Source organism: Aythya marila, assembly GCF_965140915.1.
Source record: "Aythya marila genome assembly, chromosome: 1".
NCBI classification, from domain to species: Eukaryota; Metazoa; Chordata; class Aves; order Anseriformes; family Anatidae; genus Aythya; species Aythya marila.
Genome location: NC_139042.1, coordinates 154,251,178 through 154,274,703, shown reverse-complemented (window position 1 = coordinate 154,274,703; position 23,526 = coordinate 154,251,178). Strand labels below are relative to the sequence as shown.

Genomic DNA, 23,526 nt, shown 5'->3' with positions numbered 1-23,526 from the left:
GAACTTGAGAGCAGGGCCAAGGCAGCCATTTCGTGACCAAGGTGCAGTCACGAGCAGCCGTCATTCTCCTGTAGCGTTTGACAAGACAAGTGCACTGCGGCCAGATGAGGCCCACAGTGGCAAGGACAGGCGAGGCACTCACCTGCAGAAAGCTCACAGGAACAAACGTCAACCCACATTTAAGACTCTCGCCATTGCTGCCACAATGACCTTGCCAAGTTCTCTTTTCCTCCCCCTTTTCAAATAGCCCTGGTATTTTGGTGAACCAGAAAACAGCACACAAGCACGTGACTTCTTCCTTAGTTTATTTCACAGGTCATCGATCAAATTTACAGTAGGAGTATTAAAAAATAAAAATTTCAAACTGTGCACCACATACTCCGCAGTTCTGGGTTCAAAAGGAGGAAACGATGACACACGAAGTTCTCTTGCTTCCTCCAGAGGCATCATCATTCCTTTCCAACTTCTCACCTCTTTCCGCTCTTCCTGTCCTGACTTTCTCAGAGGTTGTACGGCCAAGGCCAGGGAGCACAGCACAGATATCCTACGAGAGCAGCCGACTCCCTGATGCACGCGACCTGCACACACCATCTCGGCCTGCAGGTCACCTCCTCCAGCCATGGCCAAGAACCCAGACTGCCCCTTCGTGCTCTGGCAGCCTCCTTCCCGTCAGGGGCTTCTGCTCAGAGAGGTGCCTCTGGTGCTGGGCACACACAACCCCAGCAGCCCCCCAGTCACGCCCCTCAGCGAGCCTGTGGCTCTTCTGGAGTCCACATCCTAGGGCTTAGTTCCAAGTCTGGGGGCGATCTTCTCGCACGACAAGGAAGCAGAGTTGTGATGCTGCCTCAAAAAGGGAAGGCCCTTTCGGTCTTCTGCTTCCCTTTGCCTTCCCCAAAGAGCCACGAGATGAAGCACAGGCTGCTGTGGGATACCCCAGGATCAGTCCGTCACCTCTTGCTTTATGCTGCTGATGGGAACAGGAAGCTCAGTGGCTTCAAACTCTGGCAGCGAGGGGTCGATGGTTTCTTCTTTCACCTGCACGGCAATGACTAGCAAGAGACGGGGAGGAGAGGAGCATAAATAGAGGAAAAGTCAGTGCGATCCATTTTCTACCTGCCTGGGTCCACACAAAGGGGAAATTAAACCTTTATGAGTAACTGGAACCTTCGTCAGGCTCCATTCCCGTGCACACAAAGCACCTCACCCACCCCCTTCCCCAGCACCTGCCAGGCCGGGCAGGTGACACAGCCACCAGATGCTCTTCTGGTCACCACATCCCTTGGTGCTCAGCACCATGGGCAGTGCTGACACGCTGTGACAGCCCTTAGAGGGAGCAGGACGTGACAAACACCTCTGACACGTCCATCTCCTTCCCAACAACCTCCCCCAACCCCAGCCTGCTCAGTAGGGCAGCCAGGCCCTCAGCAGGCAGCAGCAAGATAAAGACATCCCGCTGCAGTGATGCCATTGAGCCTCCTAGGAGAACCTTCCCAGAGAAAGCAGGCCAAGGCTTTCTTGCTCTTTCAGCTCTAAAGCAGCAGTCTCTGCATCTGGAGGAGCGAGGAAGGACAAAGCACAGCTTGTCAGGGACATATAGGGGGTACACAAGAGCTGTACATGGTTATAGGGTTGAGTAACTCAGTCCCTTACTCTCATCGGGTGGTGGCTCTGGCAAAACCTTGATGGCAGCTTTGGCTTCTCGTTTCGTCCTCGAGACAGAAGGCTTCTTGACGGTCTGCTTGATCGTGCGGGTTTTAGCAGGTAACTTTTTTCCTTTAAAAAAAAAAAAAAAAAAAGGAGATAACAGCATAGGGAAAAGTGAGTTCCTTTCCCCTGGAAAACCAGCAACCCTGCTCCACCGAGAAGCCATAATGCCAGGGACCAGCACAACTGACCAGCAAGCTACATGGTCATTAGCTGCCAACTGGTTACCCCAAGAAAATCACCTACTGAAGGAAAACTAGATCGATCGTCTCAAAACATGCTCCTCTGTGTTGTCCTTCATTAAATCAAGGCACTTCAGCGCGTGCTTAAGTTCCAAGGAGCCGGTCCTGCTGGAGTCAGTTAAGAGCTTTGCTTACCTGTCTGGGTCTAGCCCTAAAAACTGGGCACGGTGGCTCCAAGGCACGGACACTGTAGCATTAATATTCTCAGTTTTAGCTGATGCTTTTATTTAGGTCGAATGTCTTTTATATTCTTTAGATGTCCCTTCCCCTCCACCCCCAGGAAGGAATCCCTTGCCCGTCTACACGATTCGCCACAGCGACTGCAACACTGACGACGACGACGACAGGATGAAAACAGCAACACGGTCCAGCCCCACAGCTCGCCTCCTCAGCCACCTCGAGGCTTTCTCTCCCTCAGCACACAGCAGCCGGGGTTGCTGGCTCGCTACCCTCCAGCCGCAAGGAAGAATCTCCCTCCGACCACGGACACAGTGGGGAAAGCAGCACACCTCACGCCTGGAAGCAAGCGCCATCTACGCCTCGGCCGACAGAACAGACTGCAAGACAGATCCTTCCCACACACACAGCTCTCTGCCCTTGGGGAACGGGGTAATTAAGAAGGATGAAGCTGAGCTGTCAAACCCACGGCTGACTCAGAGCATCCACAGCAAGACAAGGCCTCTCTCTCTCCTGCTCCTGATCATAGACAGGGTTCCTCTAACTGGGCCCAGCCTGCGAGCGAGCGGGAGGGCGCTAATCAAACATCACTCACTCTTCTTTCCATAGGGTTTCTTCCTCTTCTTGGGCACCTCCTTGGCCTTCACTGGAGCTGTGGGCTCTGTCATAGAGACGAGAGGGAAACGAAAGCCAAGTCCCATAACCAGTAGGTAACTGGGATGAAGTGACATAAGCGAGAAACAAGATACACCCGTCCCCCCGAGTCATTGCCCTCTTCCCGAGACAACCAGCTGGGGGGAAAGCGAGGCTGGAGCGCGGTCGCTGTCCTGTGCTCCCCCAACACAGGGGAGAGAGGCCCCGTACAGATTTGGCAGGGACAGTGGAGAAACAAGATTCGTTGCCTGGGACAAGGAGAACATCTACAGAGGTGAGGCAATGGCCTCCCCGTGACCAGGAAAGGAACAAACTCTTGAGAGAGGGATGCTCTTACCTTTTACAGACTGAGTCAGAGAACTGATAAGAAAAGGGAGCAGGGGCCAAGCTGCCCCTGCGACCCGGCCGAGGCTGCGGTGTGCTTAGTAAGAGGGAGCTGTGCGGGGTCAGGACCGCCTGGAACCCTACCCAACTTCAGCAGGAGCAGTTCTGTTGGCGTGCGGGTGAGGGAGTAGAGGGAAACCTGAGCCAACCTCAAACCTCAGCCTGTTTTCTCCCTGCCACAGACTCCCCCCTCTACCAGCTGCTAGGCTGTGGCGGCAGAGGAGGACTGGTGGCAGCCAGCACAGACCAAGCCAGCAAGCTGCTCCTCCACACGAGGCCCCAAAAGGAGGAGCCGCTGACAGAGAAGGAGGAAGGCCACCTTTGCCTCTAGCTTGAGCTCACCTGGAACGACGGGGGGTTGGAGCTGGTAGCCCGTCAGCTCGCACCACCCCACGGGATAGATGTCTGGAGACTCGCAGTCCACCCACTGGTCGTACTCGCTGTCCCAGCCGTCGAAGTGGATGCTGAGCAGGCGGTGCACGACGCGCTTCACCGTGGCCACGCAGATGAGCCGCGGCTCCATCAGGTCCACCGCTTCCACCTTCATGCCTGCCTTGAAGCCATGGTTTGGGCAGTCCTGGGTGCGTAAAAGATAAAAAGAGGAAAACCCAAGGCAATTGCAGCCAGTCCAAACCCGCATCCGGACGGCAGCACCCTGGAGCAGCTACAGGCTTACGTCCAGCAAGCAGACAGAAAAAGCCCAAACTCAAGCCACTTCGATGCCCCTCCAGCCAGCTTACAGCAGGAGGGGACATCTGAACGGATCCAAGGCCAGCTGCATCCCTAGAGAATCTCAGCCCAGCCTTTAGAAAACAGATCCTGAACTGGGGGAGCAGCACGCAGCAGTTAAGAGACACCTGATCAAACCCAGAGCCTGAGGCAGCGCTGGAAAAATCCTAAAGACAAGCACAGGCTCACTGCTGCAGCAGTTTTTCTGATGCCAACCAGACTACTTCCACCCAAACAGCAGCATGACCACAGCTAACAGGTGGTGCAGAACCCACCAAGAGCCTGGAGCACCAGGAAACACCGCAAAATTGCAGGTTCAGAGACATCACGACATCCACAAAGGTGTGACGGTGCCTGCCCTGAGCAGCCAGACATGGGATTTACTTGGAGATCTCCTCAGAAGTGCTGACTGGAAGCAGAGAGCAGCCCTGTCCAACATCTTCGTTAAGGATTTGGATGACAAGGCAGTGTGCTCTCAGCAAGTTCCCCGATGACACAAAACTGGCAGGAGCAGCTGACACAGCAGGGGGTGTGCTGCCGTCCAGAGGGACCTGGACAGGCTGCAGAAATGGGCTGACAAGAACCCCACGAAGTTCAGCACGGGGAAGTGCAAAGTCCTGCCCCTGGGGAGGAACAACCCCAGGCACCAGCACATGCAAGAGACTGACTGGGTGGAAAGCAGCCTTGCAAAAAAAGGACCTGGGGGTCCTGGTAGACACCAAGTTGAATATGAGCCAGCAATGCACCCGTGGGGCAAAGTATGTTAACAGTATTCTGAGCTGCATTAGGAAGCACGTTGCCAGCAGGTAGAGAGAAGGGATTCTTCCCCTCCACTCAGCACTGGTGAGGCTGCACCTGGAGCGCTGGGTCCAGTTCTGGGCACCCCAGTACAAGGACATGGGTGTACTGGAGAGAATCCAGCAAAGAGTCATGAAGATGATGAAGGGACTGGAGCATCTCTGGTGTGAGGAAAGGCTGAAAGAGTCAGGACTGCTCAGCCTGGAGAAGAGAAGGCTCGGGGTGATCTTATCCAGGTCTATAAACACCCAAAGGGCAGGCGCAAACAGGGTGGGGCCAGGCTCTTGTCAGTGGTGCCCAGTGACAGGACAAGAGGCAACGGGCACAAACTGGAACACTCAGGAGGTTCCACCTGAGCAGGAAACACATCACTGTGCAAGCAGCTGAGCACTGGCACAGGTTGAGAAAGGCTGAGGAGTTTCCCTTCTTGGGGATTTGTGAAGGCTGTCTGGACACAGTCCTGTACAACCTGCTTGAGCAGGGGGTTTGGACAAGAAGACCTCCAGAGGTCCCTTCCAACCTCAGCCACGCTGACAGCCAGAGCTCTTGTGCTCCACCTAGCTGACTGCAAACATCCCTACACATCTCTTCTCCCAGGCAGCACTCACTGTGTTGAAGAGCCGTGCTGGAACAGGTCTTGATTTAGTCTTTTCCAGGTAAGTTTCCCAGTTGAAGGTCTTTGCATCTTGCCCTGCAGGAGGAAGAATTGGTCAGAAGGAAAAAGGCAGTCACTGGGCAGACCAGCTGAGGGAAAAGGCAGAACAGGCAAGAAGGAACCACTGCAACTGCTTCCAAAGCAGTTTCATTAACTGGCACATTCAGCCTAGTTTTGGACTTCAATCTAAGGCACAGACTCCACAGCAGTCCAGCAACCCCCTCCAGTGGGCAAACAGGGAAGTTGTACAAGATGCAGCACTGAACGCCCATGTCAGTCACACATCCAGACCACAGAGAAAGGTGAGGAGAAGGAACTAGCAGGAAGCAGCATGTTGAAAGCAAACCACTAAAACCAATCTTTCTCCCACTAGAAGCAACGTCAAAGACGACAGAACAGCACTGCACCAAGTGCTGCAACAAAGAACTTCAGAGCAGGCCTTCTGTGGTATGGCCAGATGAGGCAGTAAAATCCACTCTGATTTTTCTGCAAAAAAATCTCGAGATGCAATCCTTCTGTCTCAGATTTATTCGTGCAAGAAGAGAAGTGGTGACTCCTGCTACTTGTAACAACTGAGTCACATAGCAATAGCTCTGCTCATCCCTCCTTGCCCTTTCACAAAGGGATTTACTCAGTTTGGGGATTGTACACCTCTCCCACTCATCCTGACCAATGCTAATGTCCTCAGGAGATGTAACTCCAATCCACAAAGTACCACAACTTGGTTTACCAGCAGAGCTCAGACGGCCTGGCTTTCTCCCCAGCCAGCCCTATCTGCCCCCAAAGCAGGCAGGGTGGGACCTCGTGGTTTTGCTTCACCTGAACCTCACGCTTCTCAGAAAAGCCCATCCAGCGGCTTCCGTGTGCAGTTTGGTACCCTAGACCACAGCCCAAATCTCACCTTTCGGAGGGGTCAGATCGATGCTGTTCTTCTGACAGAAGTTGACAGGGAAGATGGCGTGGGAGGAAGCGTGATAGCAGAACCAGTCCGAGCCGTCGTCAGATGTGGCTCCGTCAATGCTGATCATGAGATAGCCGTCCAAGAGGACCTAAGACGGGAGGTGAGGGGCATAAATGAAGAGCTTCACTTGCTCTAAAGTCTCTCCTGTCAACAGATTCCCCCAAGAGCTCCCACAGCTAGATCACTGTTGCCACTAGATAACAAAATGCAACGTTAACTGCTTCAGGATGTGTGGTAGCTTCTCCTGCTACGTTAGCAAGCACAAGCTAAACCCCAAAGCAGCAACTACCGCAGGGCTGCAATTAACACTAATGGCTTTGTGCAAAAGCTCTCCCTCACAACCAGACTCCTGGCAGCCCAGAGCCTCTACACCAGTCAGGTTGTTACCAACCAGTTTGTTACTGGGCTGAAGGGAAGGGCACTGCCTTCAGAACTGCCACTTCCTACAGCAGCAAGTCTTGTCCCTTCCTGTCACTCGCTGGCAATTTGTACCTACCGAACACGACAGGCATGCCTGCCCCAACCTCGCTGCAGCTCCAAGCACTGGCCAAAGGGAACATTTGCCAGACAGAAGGCTTTCCTGGCACTCCCTTGCCAAACCCCACACATCAAAGTCCACTCTTGGGTTCTCTGAGAGCTTCTCGAGGGAGCAAAAAAGTCCAGGTCAGTGCTCTGCTCCAGGAGACGCAAAGCACCTCACTGAGGAAACCTGGCAGAGCAATTTGCTTTCCAACTCAGGCACAGGAGCAGAGCTCTCCACCACCTCACCAGGAGAGGTCAGAGGTGCAATCCTCCTCAGCTTCCCAAACCCGTGAGTGCTGCCCATAAAGACACACCCCATCACCCTTCCCACAGCCCTTTCTCTCCTCCAGGAGGATGCTACGGATGCCTCCCTTTATGCACTCCAAGAACTGGAGTGCATTAGAGAACAAACCTAGAGGCTGTGATGTCTCAGATGAAGCCAGGGCACCTCCTTCCCCCTGCCCCAAACTCACCTTGCAAACCGTGGCCACACAAATGTTGCCCAAATTCAGGGGGTCGATGGCTTCCAGTTTCATGCCCTCCTCAAACCATCCGCCTTCGGCATAGACAGCCCGTACCTACGGGAGACTCCGGCACCTCAGTACTGCCAGGGGCATGGGACAGCCCCATCCCGACATCAACATCAACTGCCCCCCTACAGACAGGATCAGGGCTTCTTCACTTGGCTCAGCCCAAGTCAGGAGGGGAAAAGAAAGAAGAAAACTACACAGAGGCAGCCAGTGCAACACTGTCTCTGTGCCAGCAAGCTCCTGCCAGGGCTCTGGCCAGTCACAGCTGCAGCAAAGCCTCCTGATCTCAGTCCCTACCAGTATGATCCAGCCCTAGGTCTCAACTGGTCTCTCCCAAGCAATCTCCTTGCCTCTCCTGCTCAAAGCTCCAAGGACTGGAGCCCTTAAATTGAGCCCTTCAATCTGATGCTGTCTTCTAGGTCTTTTATCTTTTTATTCTGCCTTTTCCCCCGGCCTACTACAGCTTTGACACCCCAAACACCTTACTGCCCTATGGCTGGAAGGGGGACAAAGGAAACCACCACTGCTTCCTTCGCTGTGGCCACCGCAGAAAGCGAGACTTGTCTTACCTTTTTAAACAGGTACGGGACAGCGTCACAGTAAATCTTCCGGAAGGTGGGATGGTTTGCCATGTCACTGCGCTTTTCTTCTGTGAGGAATGGAAGAGGGGAAAGGGAATTGAGAAACCTGCAGCAACCAGAGTAAGAAAACACCCTGGCTATTAATTATCTGTTGAGAACCTAACAGCTGTAGAAGAGCCAAATCAGAGATGGGTAATAAGAACAGGTCAGTCCCTCTACGTCTTCCTGTAACGTGAATTTTTGAGCGCTTGCTCAAAAGCAAATGCCCAGTCTTCCTGAGCACTAGTGGTAGCACCCCAAAATGCAGCTTTTATCACCAGGGACAGGCAGCAAGGGAGACACAAAAAAAAGCATCAACGGGGCTTGAGTCTAAGTCCAGAAGGAAAAAAAAAACAAAACCAAGAAAAACGGTCTCTGGAAAAACCCATGTGGTGGCATCTGGTCTTACAGAAACCAGGATGAATTTTCTCAGAAAGACAACAAACACAACGTTACTGCAGATTCTGCATTGGCACAGCGTGGGGATAGACTACCTGTAAGAAACCCTCCAATCCCCTGTCCCAACCTTTTCTCTACCTAGATGGAAAAGCGGCAGACGTGGCTGCACAGACCTTATCCGTCAGGTCCTCCCAGCACGTTGAGCCCGGCGTTAACAGCAGGACCCAGGCAGCAAGCCAGCAGATGCGTGTGGTGGCCTGACCCCTACCTATCTTCTTCATGCTGTGGCCCACTCGCCGTGACCAGCCCACGGGATGGATGAGGGGGCTCCACATGTGGCACCAGAAGTCATCGTCGCTGTCCCCGTCCTCGTAGAGGAGTCGCAGCCGGCCCCCGATGACCGTGTCCACCACCGCCATGCGCGTCCGGGACACGTGGTTCTTGTCCACCACCTCCACCCGCATGCCCTGCCGGAACGGGTACTTCATGCTCTCCGCCATCTGGCAACAACAAGCAGAGGAGGCGAGATCAATCCCACCCCGTGTCTTCCTTCCCGGAGACTTCAGAGAACAGCTTTGCCCCCACACAGCCTTGCACGGCCCCAAACTGGCTGGGAGACACCTCTGGGAGGGGACACGTGGGAGTGAGTTCATCAGGCTGCCAGCCCCACACAGGGCAGCTTTCACATTTTTACTATGTTCAAAGGTTGAGCAACGTGATGATCTGCCAGCTTCAGTGCTAGAGATCCTGTACAGACTGACCCAAAGATGCAGGCACGCTCAATGAGCCGCTGCCTGCCTTCTGGCTGATTTTTGGAGACCTGCAGTTTGTTGGTAGCAGCCTAGCCCTACGCATCCACAAATAGTCAGAGATGTTTATAGAACACCTGACATTTTGGCACTGGGTGGTCCCAGAATACTGTGAAACCAAGCCACTGTTCAAAACAGACCACCCAAACCAGCCAACACCTGACCCCAGAAGTTCAGAGGGAAGGTCCCCATCCCCACTGCTTCTGCTCATTAAGTGGGAGTGGGATGCTGGGAGGAGAAACATCCCGACAACACCTGTCTCCCTCTAGCACCTCCCTTCCATGACACGAGCTCTCAGCTACAAGCGGAGGCCCAGGAACAAGCAGCAGTCAATCTTTCAGCTTCCAGAGAAGTAACGAAGAAAACAGGAGCTATCAAGGGCACCAGCACAGCTGCTCCCACACACCCTGAGGGTACCGGTGCCCCTCTGGGTCAAGCATCACTCATTGGTGGGAAGTACAGAGTAGTTTCTTTCCTCTCTCTCTGTGCTTCCATATGGTCTTTGCTTGTTTTCCCTCCCCTTTTCTTTCCCTCTCCCCCTTTCCTTTTCCCTTTAGTTAATTTATTTTTCCCTTAATAATAATTTTCCCTGAATAATTACTTTTCCTTTAATTAAATTATCCTTATCTCAACCCCTGAGTTCTTTTTTCCTTTTCTTCTTCCCCTCCTCTTCTGAGGAGGGGGAGTGAGAGCGGTGGCGGTGGAGTTCAGCTGCCCAGCAAGGTAAAACCACCAAGACCCCAAAGGAGAAGTTGTGCTGCCAGGGCACGGGGGCTGAAGGAGGTACACGGGCATTGCACAGGTCAGAACCAGACCAGAAGTGTTCCCCACGTACCTCTCGGCTGTATTTCCACAAAGCAACCATTTCTCACATTTACCTTGATGTGGAAATCCACTGGGATGGTCCTGGCTCCCACCAGCTTCTTCATGAGGTAGCTTCTCCAGTCAGTGTACTTGGCGTGGATAGCTGGACACGCAGAGGGAGAGAGCACATCTTTACGACCAAGGGACTGCCCTACACCTTCCCCCGCCCCATCTCGGAGTCCATCTGCATTAAAAGGCCTTCTTCACGCTCCAGTCCTGCACCTGCTCTCAGGTGGACACCGTTCTGCAGGCTTGTCCCCACATCACCACTACAGGAGGGACTGTGCCAAGCGGACATACAGCTCTGCTCATCTCGAGTCGTGGTGTTACAGCAAACACGTGAGCCATACCAAGCACATCTGCTTGCCAGAATTCTGCTAAATTAGCATCCCCCTCCTAACTACTAGCTAAGCAAGGGCTGGAGCCATTGTTTTGCTCAGAAGCACCATCTGGGGTGTAGGACCAAGAAGTTCCCCCAAAGCCGAAGCCCAACAACCTCTGTGTGGGTCAGCAGGAGGAACGGCCACAGCGCTGAGCCAACGTGCTGACCTCCCTCACCCCCCACTCACTTTGTGGTGGTACCAGGATTTTGCTGTTGATGGCACACCAGCCGATGGGATGAATATCCACTGTGCCCAAATTGCACCAGAAGTCATGGCCGGCGTCGTTCTCAAAGCCCTCGTACCGCAGGAGGGCCCTGTACCCTGCCAGGACAGAGCAGACAACCAGAGAAAGGTGTTAGAGACCAAGAATTTCTCTTCTGTCGGGTACCACAGGCTTATTCCCTACAGCATGGCCTTCAGAGCTCTGCACAGGTTATCAGAGCTTCTCCAACCATTCTGGCAGCAGAACTGCCATGTCCAGAGAAGGGCTACGAAGCTGGTGAAGGGCCTGGAGCACAAGTCCTACAAGGAGTGGCTGAGGGAGCTGGGGGTGTTTAGTCTGGAGAAGAGGAGGCTCAGGAGAGACCTCATTGTTTTCTACAACTGCCTGAAAGGAAGCTGTGGGGAGCTGGAAGTTGGCCTCTTCTCACACGTAATGAGCAATAGGACTAGAGGGAATGGCCCCAAGTTGTGCCAGGGGAGGTTCAGGCTGGAAATGAGGAGGCATTTCTGCTCAGAAAGAGCAGTCAGGCACTGGGATGGGTTACCCAGAGAGGTGGTGGAGTCACTGCCCCTGGGGGCGTTTAATGAAAGGTTGGACGTGGTGCTTGGGGACACGGGTTAGCGGGTGACACTGGTGGGAGGGGGGCTGTTGGACCAGATGATCTTGGAGGGCTTCTCCAGCCTTAATGATTCCGTGATTCTCTGAGGCTTCGCTTGAGCAGCTCTGCTCTGCTCTCTGCAGGTTCCCTCAGCAGCCGGCCGGGAGCCGCGCCAGAGGCGTACCTACGGTCTGGATGACGGATGCGATCCAGTACACTCGGCTGGGGAGCACGGCGTCGCTGTTCAGCACTTCCACCTTCATTCCTTTCACCACGTCATCCCACTGATCGAAGAGCGGCACCTGAGGGGGCGAGGCAGCCACAATGGGAGAGGGACACTGACAGAATGTCACCTCAGACGCAGACTGGCACGCTTTGCCCCTCCCGTATCTGCCAGCAGCAACCGAACCGTGCCAAACATCTCTTCGGGGTGTTCACTGAGGACCCCAAAAGGCACAACACTGTAGTTCAGTGTTGCTCTGTTTCATTGCCAGCTGTCCTATAATCCCAAATTTGTTTGTACCACTCCTCTGTAGTATCAAAATCCCTAACTATCAATAAAACTGCCCTATCTTCCTGATCTACACTTAAGGAAAACACTATTTTGTTAATATTAATCACTTTAACAAATCAACTGAAAACAATTAAAAAAAAAGAACGGAACAAGTGAGTTTAACACGCAGAGAGGATAGAGCTACTATGATACCTAAAACCTGCCCTCCTTCCATTTCTCTGCCTTGGCTCCTCAGCCCATAGGGCTCGCCAGTGCAGTCAGTGCCAGAGGAAGCAGAGCTGTTGGAGGGGCAGCTGCTGCCAGGCCTGGACGAGTTCCTCCCTGCACCCCACCCTGGGCTGTGCTCACCCACACAAACTGTGCAGGCAGCAGGGATCTGTCTCCTGCCCACCTCTGTCACACCTAATCCTTCCCCCAGCCCTTGCCTATCACCACTGGCAGTGTTTTTACCAAATCTGCCTCTGCTTCCTCCCCCAAAACTCACGGACTCCCTTTCTTAGCTGTGACGAAACCCCAGCTTCCTTCCTTGCAGCTCCAAACCCCTCTCCCCGGTCTCTCCCCACCAGTCAGAGGAGCACGGGGGAGCCTCGTGCATGCAACGTGTCCCACGCACACCGCGTGGCACAGCCAAGAAGGACTCACATGTTTGAAGCAGCTGACTGGAGCTGCCTTGAAGCCGTGCTCCTGCAGGTACTTTCCCCAGTCAAAGCCCAGGACAAGTGCTACGAGCAGACACAAGAAAGGAAAGTCAGGTGAGGAGGTTAGTAAAAGGCACAGAGCACTCAGCTACCCCTGGACTCCAGCACACAGCCAGGCTGGGGCCTGCTCTGGGACACAGCACTCTGCCCCAGCACGCAGGGAGCTGGCTAACAGCCTAACAGAGTTTGCTGCTCCGCCCGCTACAGGGACTGGCTGTCCCTGAAACCCAGCCGTGAACGACTCGAGTTAAATACAACCCCAGTGGGCATGGGGCAGCAATCAGCTGGGAGCAGCAGGAAGCCTGTAAGACAGCACCTGGTGGGACTGGGACCACAGAGCTCACACTCAGAGCCCTCCAAATGTCCTCATCCCTGTGGCTCTTGCAGCTGCACCTCCTCACACCTTGCTTGCACTCACCATCCTGGCCCGTCAGCGTCCCATCCGCCAGCTGCCCCGTGCCCTGCGAATGGAGGAAGGCCCCGATCTTGGCCGACCAGGCTGCCTTGTGCAGGACTTTCGCTTTCTTTGTTGGCGGTTTCCCCTACAAAAGAAGGAACGTTAGTGGTACAGGAGGAGAGAGGAAGCCAGGTCCTGCAACTGGCCAGCAGAGGATGCACCTCTTCCCAGGGAGGATTTCCAAGTGGCTACCATTTTTATTAATGCTTGCAGGCACAAGAAGTGGCAGCAAGTAAATATCTTCTTCCCCAGCTTCTAGGAGGCAGCACCTCTCAGCTGGTGTGCTTTCTCTAGGGACGTTGAGCAGAAATAGCAAACCACTGGTAACGGCAGGCTGTGATCTCGCTGGACAGCAGCCACCCACCCCCAGCACACCGGGACATCCTGCTCCATCACCAGGGACAGAGGAAGGATTTTGACTCACCTGCAGCCTGGCCAGGATGCTGGCCTTCTTGGAGTTCGAGGAGTAGCTTCTGGAGCAGGAGACACTGCAGAAACGTTTGGTCTTGGAGAAGAAAGCCTCCCTGGTTCCCACAATGCCACACATCTCGCACACAGCTGAGAGGGAAGGCAGAAAGGTGTGAGCAGTTGGCAGGGCTGACGCACTACAAGGACAGAGCTAAGCCCAGAGGAGCTGCCCATGTTACGCATAGCAGTTCCCCCATGTAACCCAAAAAACGTTGTCACAGTCTGATTCTGCTCCCAGAGCACGTTCAGGACAAAGTCCTGCATTTCAGCCTCCCTCAGCCCTCATTCTTTCCATCTCGCACAGGAGAACAGGCAGGCAGTGCAGTACCTGGCTCAGAGCCGCTGTCCTCTGTGATCCGCCCCGCGGGTGGCTGGTGCACAGGGGAGGTCGGGAGCTCTCCAGCCTCCCTGTCCACCACCTCATCATCGCTGGACTCATCCAGGCAGGAGCTGCTGTCGCTGCCCACGCTGCTGTTGTAGCTCCGGAAGCTGTCGTAACCCCCAAAGATGTCCAAGTCGTCCTCTTCCTCTTCCTCCTCACCTTCCTCCTCCGTCCGCTCCAAAGATGAGGTCTTGTGGCATAAGGAAGACACCACCTGACAGAAGAACCAGTCTGCTTTAAAACCAGACGTTTTATACCAAAACGCAGGAGACTGCGTCCTTCCAGCCTTTCTGTACAACCAGATGTCTCTGCACCTAGACAGCTTCACAAGCTCCTCACGCTACTGCAGCCAGCCAGGGACAGGTCCCACCCTGCTACAGCAAGAGAGCAGAGAGGCAGGGACAGAATGGGAGGAAGAGGAGCCCAGTGACTGTTCCTCAGACTAGGAAAATCTTGAACCAGGCTGGAAATAAGAGCATAAGAAGTTGGGAAAAGGCGTTAGCCATTGAAAAACTTCTTTACCAAAAGTGTTGTTAGGCACTGGAACGGGCTGCCCAGGGAAGTGGTGGAGTCACCATCCCTGGAGGTCTTTAGAAGACGTTTAGATGTAGAGCTTAGTGATATGGGTTAGCGTAGGACTGGTTAGTGGTAGGTCAGAGGTTGGACTGGGTTATCTTGGAGGTCTCTTCCACCCTAGACGATTCTGTGTGAAACGAGCAGCAAGAAGCCAGCAGCAGCACAGGGAGAGGGCACGGGAAGGCAGACCAGAACCACAAGGAGAGGCGCCAGGGGACGGCCGCTCATCCAAGCAGCCAACACCAAAGGCTCAGCAGCGGGTCCCTCACCTCGCAGCGGTGAATCCCCCCTGCTCGGTGGCTCGGGAACCTTATCAGAGACACGAGCAGCGCCACGAGCCCTCACCCCCTGCACGCCGCCTGCCTCCCACTCCACCCCACCCCGGGCTCCCCAGCCTTTAACCACTCTCCCCCGAGCCCACCCCCAAAACCAGAGCTCCTGGCGCCCTACAACCCCTCGGCAGCCTCACAAAAGCCCCCGAGCCCTCCCTGCGGGCTGGAGGAGGGGGAGGCCGCAGGGACCCAGCGCTGCTGCCCGGCCCCGGTCCCCGCACCCCGGCGCCTCAGAGCCCCTCCTGCAGCAGCGGGACCCCCCCCCCCGCTCCCCTCCATCCCCATCCCCATCCCCGTCCCGCCGCTCACCTCCCCGTTCCCCTCCCGCTCCCGCTCCCGCTCCATGGCCGCCAGCCCGCCTCACGGAGCGCCTCCCTCCCCCGGCCGCGGCTCTGAGTGGCAGCGGGCGGAGAAAATGGAGCCGGCGAGCCCCGGGGCTCGGCCCCGCCGCGGGGCGCCATGGGCACTGTAGGCCCCAGGGGGCGCCGCCATGACGGCGGGCGGCAGGAAAATGGCGGCAAGGGGAGAGGCGTGAGGGGGGGTGGGGGCGAGCACTCGGTCTCAGAGGTTTCAGACATAAACAGATCGTTGGTAAAAAGCGGGGTGATTTATTTTAAAGCTTCTGTGCGTTTATGGCATAGCTTCTTCGTAGTACGAGTCTGCCCCTCTGTTTTTTTTTTTTCCCTGTGGAGAAGCACTGTGGTCTTAGTCGTACTGCTAAAAACATTCCTTGTCCCAGCTCACTGTCAAGAAAAGGAAAGAAACAAGTATCTCTCCGTATCTCTAGCACTGATTCTCTTCCATGCAAAACCTACACCCTCTGGAGTTCCTTCTATTTCACGTTCGTTTCATTTTACCACTTTCATTGTGCTGACATTGTAAAAAACAAAACAAAAAAGTACTGAATGTTTCTACACTGCACGGATTTTGTAGTGCGCATCTAAGCAAATAGCATGTGAACCACGTGCATGCTTCCTCTCTTGTGCATACGGTTATATTGTCTTAGTTGCAACCTGAAATAAAGTAGCATGCAAAAGGTTAGTTCAAAGGCTTATGCATATTACAGCTACACCTGAATCGTGCTTTCAGACAATCCAGAGGCTCTAACAGGAGGCTACAGCCTATCACTCTAAACGCAAAGGAGAGTCATTATCGGATTGAATCACATTGAGAATCATGGATAGGGCTATCCTAATTACAGAGGTATGGTGGTGGTGAGCTTGCAGAGCCTAATGCGTGCAACTTGATTGGCAAATTTCAGTAGCATGTGGGGTCCTCCAGGTTCAGGTTTCCAAAACAATCCTCCAGGGCTGTTAAGAAAGAGAAAATTGCTTTTACAGTATTTAAACAACGCAGTTGATAACAAACTAAATCATAAAGCCTGCTATTCTCCTGCACATACTGCTAGAAGACAGTGTACTGCATGACAGACAAAAAAGATGGTTCCAGATAAGACACCAATACCAAATTAAAACTTCATTAAATCTTTCTACTGCAGTGATTTTTTTTCATGCAACATGTTAGGAGCTATTGCTGGTGTGTAGCCCCTGCTTCCCAGAGCTGAACAAGCAGCACTGCTCCCTCAGGTCATGGACAGGCTGACTCAAGGCTGAAAGCCCTGAAAGCCCAAGTAAAAATGAGTCCTGTATGGACACAGGACAGGCTTAAAGATAGTCCCCATCCCATAGCTGTTTGTATCTTGTTGCTCTTCTTAACAAAACTTTTTGAAAAATAATTGTATTTAAATAGTTTCATTTTAATTTGAATCAAATTTAAATTGACTAAGGAATATTTCTATTTTCTTTAACAATAATAGGTTTTAATGCAACATTACTTGTAATGTCTCACGCTCACAGTTGCCACGTGTCAAGCGGTAATGTGCACATGTCCACGTCCTTGGGGAGAGGAGTGAGTGTGCTCCAGCCTGACCGCTCTCCAGCACTCTGAGCCTCCCCAGCAGAGTAGCACCTTCCAGGCACTCATCCCAGTCCTCCACACATCTTCTGGCCTCAGCACCATCCCAGAGTGAAGCAGATGAGCTATATGTGCAGCTATAGTGTTGCTCCAGCTATCCTTGTATGGGGCCAGCTTTCTGGCCAAGAAGCTTCATACGCATTTCTCAATCAGAACGCACTGAAGAACCACCCTTTCTAATTTGGCTTCCTTACATCTACATTCATGTTTCTTGAACCAGGGTCCTGTATCTATTGTCATATAATGGACAGATGACCGTAAAGTCAGATGGTAGAAGCCTACCTTGCATGTCTGGTACTGCCTCTCACTGTCTCAACAACACTGCATCTTTGTAAAGTTAGTTGCTGTCTTTAAGGATGTAACAGTGCAGATAATCTCAAGAAACCAAGCCCCAAAATTTAGATTAGACTTCACTTTTCCTATCTCCTTCTCTAATAATTTTCCTAAATTCTTCTCTGAGCCAAGTATCTGTGAAACGATGTGGGCAAAATGCTCAAGAGTATATGGGAAAGACAGTACACAGTCGTGCTGCACCAAGTAGTAAGTAATCCAGCTGTTCTTACTTGCAGACATTCCTGGCTGAGGCTGTCCCATGTTGGGCCCTTGATTCATGGGAGCCTGTGGCATGCCTGGTGCATTTGGTATCATGTTTTGCTTCTGCAGCCTGATTCTTCGCTTTTCCTCCAACTCCTTCTGAATCTTATAGATCTTCTCAGCTAGCAGGTGATAGTACTCTGCCTGCAGGGGAGGAGCACAAGTCAGGAAAGGAGATGCATTAAGTAAAGGCAGCGGGTCACAGTAATCAAAGTAATCAAATCAATCGAGGGGGTGAGGGAAGAAAGGGGAAAGAAGCTTTTCCTTTACAGGTACTGTCATGAAGCTTCGTGCTGCCTTCGCAAGAACTCAGCAAGTGTCAAGCACAGCACAACACCACAGGCACCACCCTGAGTCCCAGCACACCAGGCAGACACCAGCAGCCCTGGCACATGCTCTTCCTCAGCCTGGGAGGCTCATCTGTGCTTCCACTCCTCCTCCTCCCCAGTCACTGCCGAGGGGGCTCAGAGATGTGCAAATGATGACAGAGGACAGCATCTCACCCTGCTATTTGCCGATTCATACATGTCGCCTTCCACCTTCCGAGCGTATGCCACCAGCTTCTCCATCCGTCGATCCTTCAGTGCTGCAGGGTCAGGAATAGGAAATATGGCTTGGATTCTGAAGAAAAAGCACACAGGCTATTAGGTTGTCTCCAAACCAGTGATTCGTGGAAGAATTCTACAGATCAAAGCAAATTAGTTATAAAGTAGGTAGCGGTTTATTTCGGTGCCAGGTGCATGCGGGATAGCTCCCAAAGGCATGCGCACCCTAACACGGCAACTTGCTTTGGCTATATGCAGTAAAGAGTTACAGATGCATGAGGTTTCCCAGTATGCCTACACATATGCATAACCTATCCCCACTTTGTATTACAATTAGCTCCAAGAAGTCCTTTCCATAAACTCCTCCCGTCTGCACTTGTGCAGTGCCTTCTGCTGGTGGTCATCGGGGGGTCGTGGGGATGAAAGCTGATAACTCTTCTTCATCACCACTAGCTGACCCCCTGCCTTTGTACAGACTCAGCTGCTCCTTGGCTCTTGTCCAAACCACAAGGTCGATCTCATCTGGTTTTTGAGACAGATTCCCCATTTTGTCAGGAAAAACCTCTGCGAGGGACCCCAAGACTCCTTGTTTTGTTTTATTTGCACAGTAGTAAGCAAAGACACTCAGCGATATCTATTTTAATGCAATTAAGCGAGCCCTCATTCTTCCATTCCTGGCTTTAATAATGTAGTGGGTTTATGTGGTAAGGTTTTGGTAGCAGGGGGCCATAGCGGTGGTTTCTGTGAGAAGGATCTAGAAGCTGCCCCATGTTTGCTAAGGGCCCCACTGCTGACCAGAGGTGAGCCAATAAGCGATGTTGTTTTGCGCCTCTGTGAGAGCATATTTAAGACAGGGAAAAAAAAACGCTGTGCCACACAGCAGCTGGGAGAGTGAGAGGAGTGAGGCACAGCCTTGCGGGTGCCAAGGTCAGTGTAGAAGGAGAGGGAGAGGTGCTCCAGGCGCCAGAGCAGAAGTCCCCTGCGGCCTGTGGTGAGGACCATGGTGAAGCAGGATGTCCCCCGTCAGCCCATGGAGTACCACGGTGGAGCAGGGTTCCACGCTGCAGCCCGTGGAGAAGACCACGGTGGAGCAGGTGGACCTGCACCGACAGAGGCTGCCGCTTGTGGAAGACCCCTGCCGGAGCAGATTTGGGCCAGACCTGTAGCCCATGGAGAGGAGCCCACGCAGGAGCAGGTGACCTGGCAGGAGCTGCTGCCTGTAGGGGAGCCAGGTTGGAGCAGTTTGCTCCTGAGGGATGGACCCCGTGGTACAGACCCATATCTGGAGCAGTCCTGGAAGAGCTGCTGCCTGTGGGAAGCCCACGCCAGATCAGTTCATCAAGGACTGCATCCCGTGGGTGGGACCCCACAGCACAGGGGACGAGAGTGACCGAGAAGGAGTGGCAGAGAAGCAGTGCTGTAGACTGACCATAACCCCCATTCCCCCGTTCCCCTGCGCCGCTCGGGGGGAGGAAGTGGAAGAGGGTGGATGGGGGGGGGAAGGTGCTTTCGGTTTCTTTCCTTTGTTTCTCACTTCTCTAGCTTGTTAGTAATAAGCAATAAATCTTACTATCTCCCTACGCTGAGTCTGTTTTGCCCGTTACAATAATTACTGCGTGATCTTCTCATCCTTATCTCAACCTTTGAGCCCTTTTCATCATATTTTCTCCCCATTCCTCTTTGAGGAGGGGGAGTGAGAGAGCGGCTGTGGTGGAGCTCGGCTGCCCACTCGAGCGGAACCATGACAAATAATTATGATTGTTTTATTTAGAAATCATTAATTTGATTAAGCAAGCCCCCATTCTTCTATCCCTGGCTTCACCAGGGCCTCAGCACCAACACAAAGGGATAGCAACACAAAGCAGCAAGCAAATCGTCTGACAGACTGAGGATTATTTTGTTATTAGCTACTCACAATTTATGAACAAGTTGATGGCGCATATCCGGAGTGACCTGCTCATGCCAGGGCTTGCAGCTGGCCCCAGATGGGAGAGAGCCTCCTGGCCCCTGGCTGGAGGTGCTGATGAACATGGCAACCCAGGCAGCCGCAGCTTACTGAGGGAAGCACCAACTGAACCTCCTGGGAAATAAAACTGAGAAAAAGCAAGAAATTGTAAGAGCACAGGGACATTTCCGGTAGGGCGGGAAGATGTCACCGGCAAGCTTGGGAGGGGTTACTGAGGAAAAAAGTGCCGCTCCCTCACTGATCTGCTCTGAGGCGAGCAGGGGAGGCAGCATCCGCTCCGCTGAGCCGGATGCCCCCCAACCCCTCCGTGCTGCAGACCCAGAGGCGGGGAACAGCCTGCCCGGCTCTGCCGGGAGAGGGAAATGGAGACCATCATCCGGGAGAGGGAAATGGAGACCATCATCCGTGCGGCCATCATGGGTGCCTGAGAGCAATTGCATTCTTGGGAGCGTCACGTTTTGGCAGCAGGCCCTGAATGTACACAGTTTTATAACTTCCTGTGTGGAAGCAGCCAGTGTTTCCCTTACTGATTCACGATCCTCTGGCAGAACCTTCCTTGGCAAAGGCAATGCCACCTGCTTGGCCGTCACATTTTTTTAATTGACAGCACGTCCTACCTTACGTGTGAACATGTAACAGCCTTCTTAGATGTAGGAGATTTAAACCCCCAAAGATTTAACCGTCTGGGAGATAAATCCTTCAGTTTTAAGTATTTACAACCCCCACCTCCACCACTAAATTTACCTTTCAGTGCTGAGCTGCGCTACCTGTTTGATTCCTCCACAAGCCTGGGAGGATAGCATAGAACTTAGTAGTATTGTTTAGCAGTGGACTTGTAAGTATGAGGTTAAAGATTGGACTAGATTGATTCATGGAAGAACTCTACAACTCCAAGCACACGAGTAATAAAGTAGGTATGTGGTTTATTTTGGCGCCGGGCACAAGCGAGATAGCTCCCAAAGGCATACGCACCCTAACACGGCAACTTGCTTTGGTTATATGCAGTAAAGAGTTACAGATGCATGAGGTTTCCCAGTATGCCTACACATATGCATAACCTATCCCCACTTTGTATTACAATTAGCTCCAAGAAGTCCTTTCCATAAACTCCTCCCGTCTGCACTTGTGCAGTGCCTTCTGCTGGTGGTCACTGGGGGGTCGTGGGGATGAAAGCTGATAACTCTTCTTCATCACCACTAGCTGACCCCCTGCCTTTGTACAGACTCAGCTGTTCCTTGGCTCTTGTCCAAACCACAAGGTCTGTCTCATCTGTTTTTTGAGACAGATTCCCCATTTTGTCAGAAAACATCCTCTGTGAGGGGCCTCGAGACTCCTTGTTTCAGTTAATTTGCACAGTAGTAAGCAAAGACACTCAGCAATATCTATTTTAATGCAATTAAGCAAGCCCCCGTTCTTCCATTTCTGGCTTTAATAATTACGATTGTTTTATTTAGAAGTCATTAATTTGATTAAGCCCTAGTCTTCTATCCCTGGCTTCAAGATGATCTTGGAGGTCTTTTCCAACCACAACCATTCTATGATAGTGCCATCACCACCTCTTGCCAGGTCACCTTCCCCAGCAGAAGGGGCAGTCTGGAGGACCAGTATGTCCAGCCAACAGCAGATGATGAGACGCCACAACATCCATATGGCCTGGTGCATTACATACAGTTTACCAAGGCGGAAACCCTTTACAAGTGCTTTCTTAAGTCGCAGGTAAGAGTGCTCTCTCACTCCTTGTGGTGACAGCAGGGAACTGTTTGAGAGAGTTCAGCACAGAGCCACGAGGATGATTAAGGGAGTGAAGCATCTCCCTTAGAAGGAAAGGCTGAGGGAGCTGGGTCTCTAGCTTGGAGAAGAGGAGACTGTGGGGTGATCTTATTAATGTTTATAAATATGTAAGGGGTGAGTGTCAGGAAGATGGAGCGAGGCTCTTCTCAGTGACATCCAATGATAAGACAAGGGACAATGGGTGCAAGCTGGAACATAGGAGGTTCCACTTAAACGTGAGAAGAAACTTCTTAACCGTGAGGGTGACAGAGCACTGGAACAGGCTGCCCAGAGAGGTTGTGGAGTCTCCTTCTCTGGAGACATTCAAAACCTGCCTGGACGTGTTCCTGTGTGACCTGATCTGGGTGTTTCTCCTCTACGAGGGGGACTGGACTAGATGATCTTTCAAGGTCCCTTCCAATGCCTAACATTCCGTGATTCTGTGATTCTGTGAATTGGGCCCAGGTGATGGAAAAAAGGCTTGAAATCCTCCAGTACAAGCTTGGACAATGAGCAAACAGAAGCGCACTTGAGATCTGTTATTTTTTAACACATTATTTTGGGCTTCTAACTTTTGGCAGCACTAATCCAGCCAGTGAATGTGGTTACAAGCCATGGCAGCATGATTGCTTGCTGTTAGACGCAGGTTTTGCCTCAGGCCTTAGGCCGCCCTGGCTTGCAGTCACCAGGCTCGGTGAGGTGTCTGTTGCATGGCTCCCAAACCTCTGCTCACCAGAGAGACATTGAGTCAGGAGCTCATTTCAGTGCCACACTCCAGAAGAAAGGGGGAAAACCCCACAAAGTCAATCTGAAAATAAGCCTTCTGATTTTAACTCCCCACCCTATTCCGATGCTGAACAACAATATGCTTTTGAATAAATTTCATTCTCCCTTAATCCATCAGAGCCTACTGAATTGTGAGAGAACCAGCTCTGTGCTTCTGTAAAAAGAACCTAACATCTAGAACCTAGTCTAACGGGGAAGGGAAATGTGTTAGTCTCACTCCCTTGCCACCTGCAACACACTGCAGCCATACAACACACTAAAATCATCCCCCTGAAGCTATATAGGTTCTTGCTTGACTATGTATAACAGTGCAGGGTGTGGTGTGGTGTGCTCCAGTGTGGTTGGAAATGAAGGCAAGGGGAAGGTGCATCTGCTGAAGCTGTGCAGAGGCCATGGCACAAAGAGGAGGGAGCCATTTTCTTAGGCAGATGACATACATCCTCAGCGTGGTCATTGCAGCAAAAGAATCAGTCTTCCCAGCATGTCCTTGATCCTTTAAATTTGTCTCAGATATTTACATACATCTGGGAACACTGAGCTGCAATTCAGTGCAACCTCCAGCACAAGGAACATCATGAAGAAATTAAACATTGAAAGGCAAGATAAACAAACCCTTTGTAAGAAGTTGGGTCTCACAGAAAAATACAGCTCTCTTTAAAGGAACACATACGTTTCCATTGACCCAGGACATGCACAGACAGTCCCAGAAGAGTACTGAGATAAAAGAAGAAGCCACTGCTTTTGTAAGCATCACGAGTACCAGAGAATGGCCTATAGAAGCCTCCATCATCGCACAGCAATGCATATTCCAAGGAAGAATCCATTTTAAAACAAGGCACTTGTTTTATTGCATAGTTGATCATCACAGTCTGGATGCAGAGAACAAGTTCCTGAATTCCCCTTCAAAACAGAGAACAAAAGTGCCATAGACACCTGTTTTTAGTCTGATCAACAGAGAAACAAGCAGTGCAGTAACTGTAGGTGCCAAAGCCATGCACAGATGCTTATTTCTGAACAGGAACATCCTCTCTCAAGAGCCATGGGGCAGGGAGGCATTTACATTCAGCCTCATTTCCCCACCACTACATCTGAGTCTTTTATTTTAAAAAGTGACATCCCAGGGCTGGATACTTTGGTGCCTCTGTCGCATGCACCATCACCATCTGCAAACCATTAAGAAGGGCAGTATTGAACTCCTGCTGTCCTTGTGTG

General features: G+C 52.3%; 2 protein-coding genes across 3 annotated transcripts; both read right to left on the bottom strand.

Annotated features, from left to right (window-relative positions):
* Window positions 1-294: 294 nt before the first annotated feature.
* Window positions 295-15,024, bottom strand: L3MBTL2 (L3MBTL histone methyl-lysine binding protein 2; the record flags this gene model as incomplete). The annotated part of the gene is made up of 17 exons (XM_082752500.1): window positions 295-1,049; window positions 1,651-1,773; window positions 2,719-2,784; window positions 3,504-3,738; window positions 5,297-5,379; window positions 6,245-6,392; window positions 7,300-7,404; window positions 7,926-8,005; window positions 8,644-8,875; window positions 10,063-10,151; window positions 10,618-10,752; window positions 11,437-11,554; window positions 12,409-12,488; window positions 12,883-13,006; window positions 13,346-13,479; window positions 13,718-13,985; window positions 14,989-15,024. 17 exons carry the CDS (start codon window positions 15,022-15,024, stop codon window positions 940-942), a joined length of 2,166 nt encoding a protein of 721 aa, XP_082608626.1. The 3' UTR covers window positions 295-939.
* Window positions 15,025-15,267: 243 nt separating this feature from the next.
* Window positions 15,268-20,146, bottom strand: LOC309876809 (histone acetyltransferase p300-like). Of its 2 annotated transcripts, none has more exons than XM_082757544.1 (4): window positions 19,708-20,146; window positions 17,751-17,868; window positions 17,217-17,391; window positions 15,268-15,422 (listed from the first exon to the last, which is right to left on the bottom strand). In XM_082757544.1, exons 1-4 carry the CDS (start codon window positions 19,821-19,823, stop codon window positions 15,397-15,399), a joined length of 435 nt encoding a protein of 144 aa, XP_082613670.1. In that variant the 5' UTR covers window positions 19,824-20,146; the 3' UTR covers window positions 15,268-15,396. The 2 variants fall into 2 exon arrangements, with proteins under 2 accessions (XP_082613670.1, XP_082613669.1); XM_082757543.1 differs by having other exon boundaries at window positions 15,268-15,989; window positions 19,708-20,134.
* Between the last annotated feature and the right edge of the window lie 3,380 nt (window positions 20,147-23,526).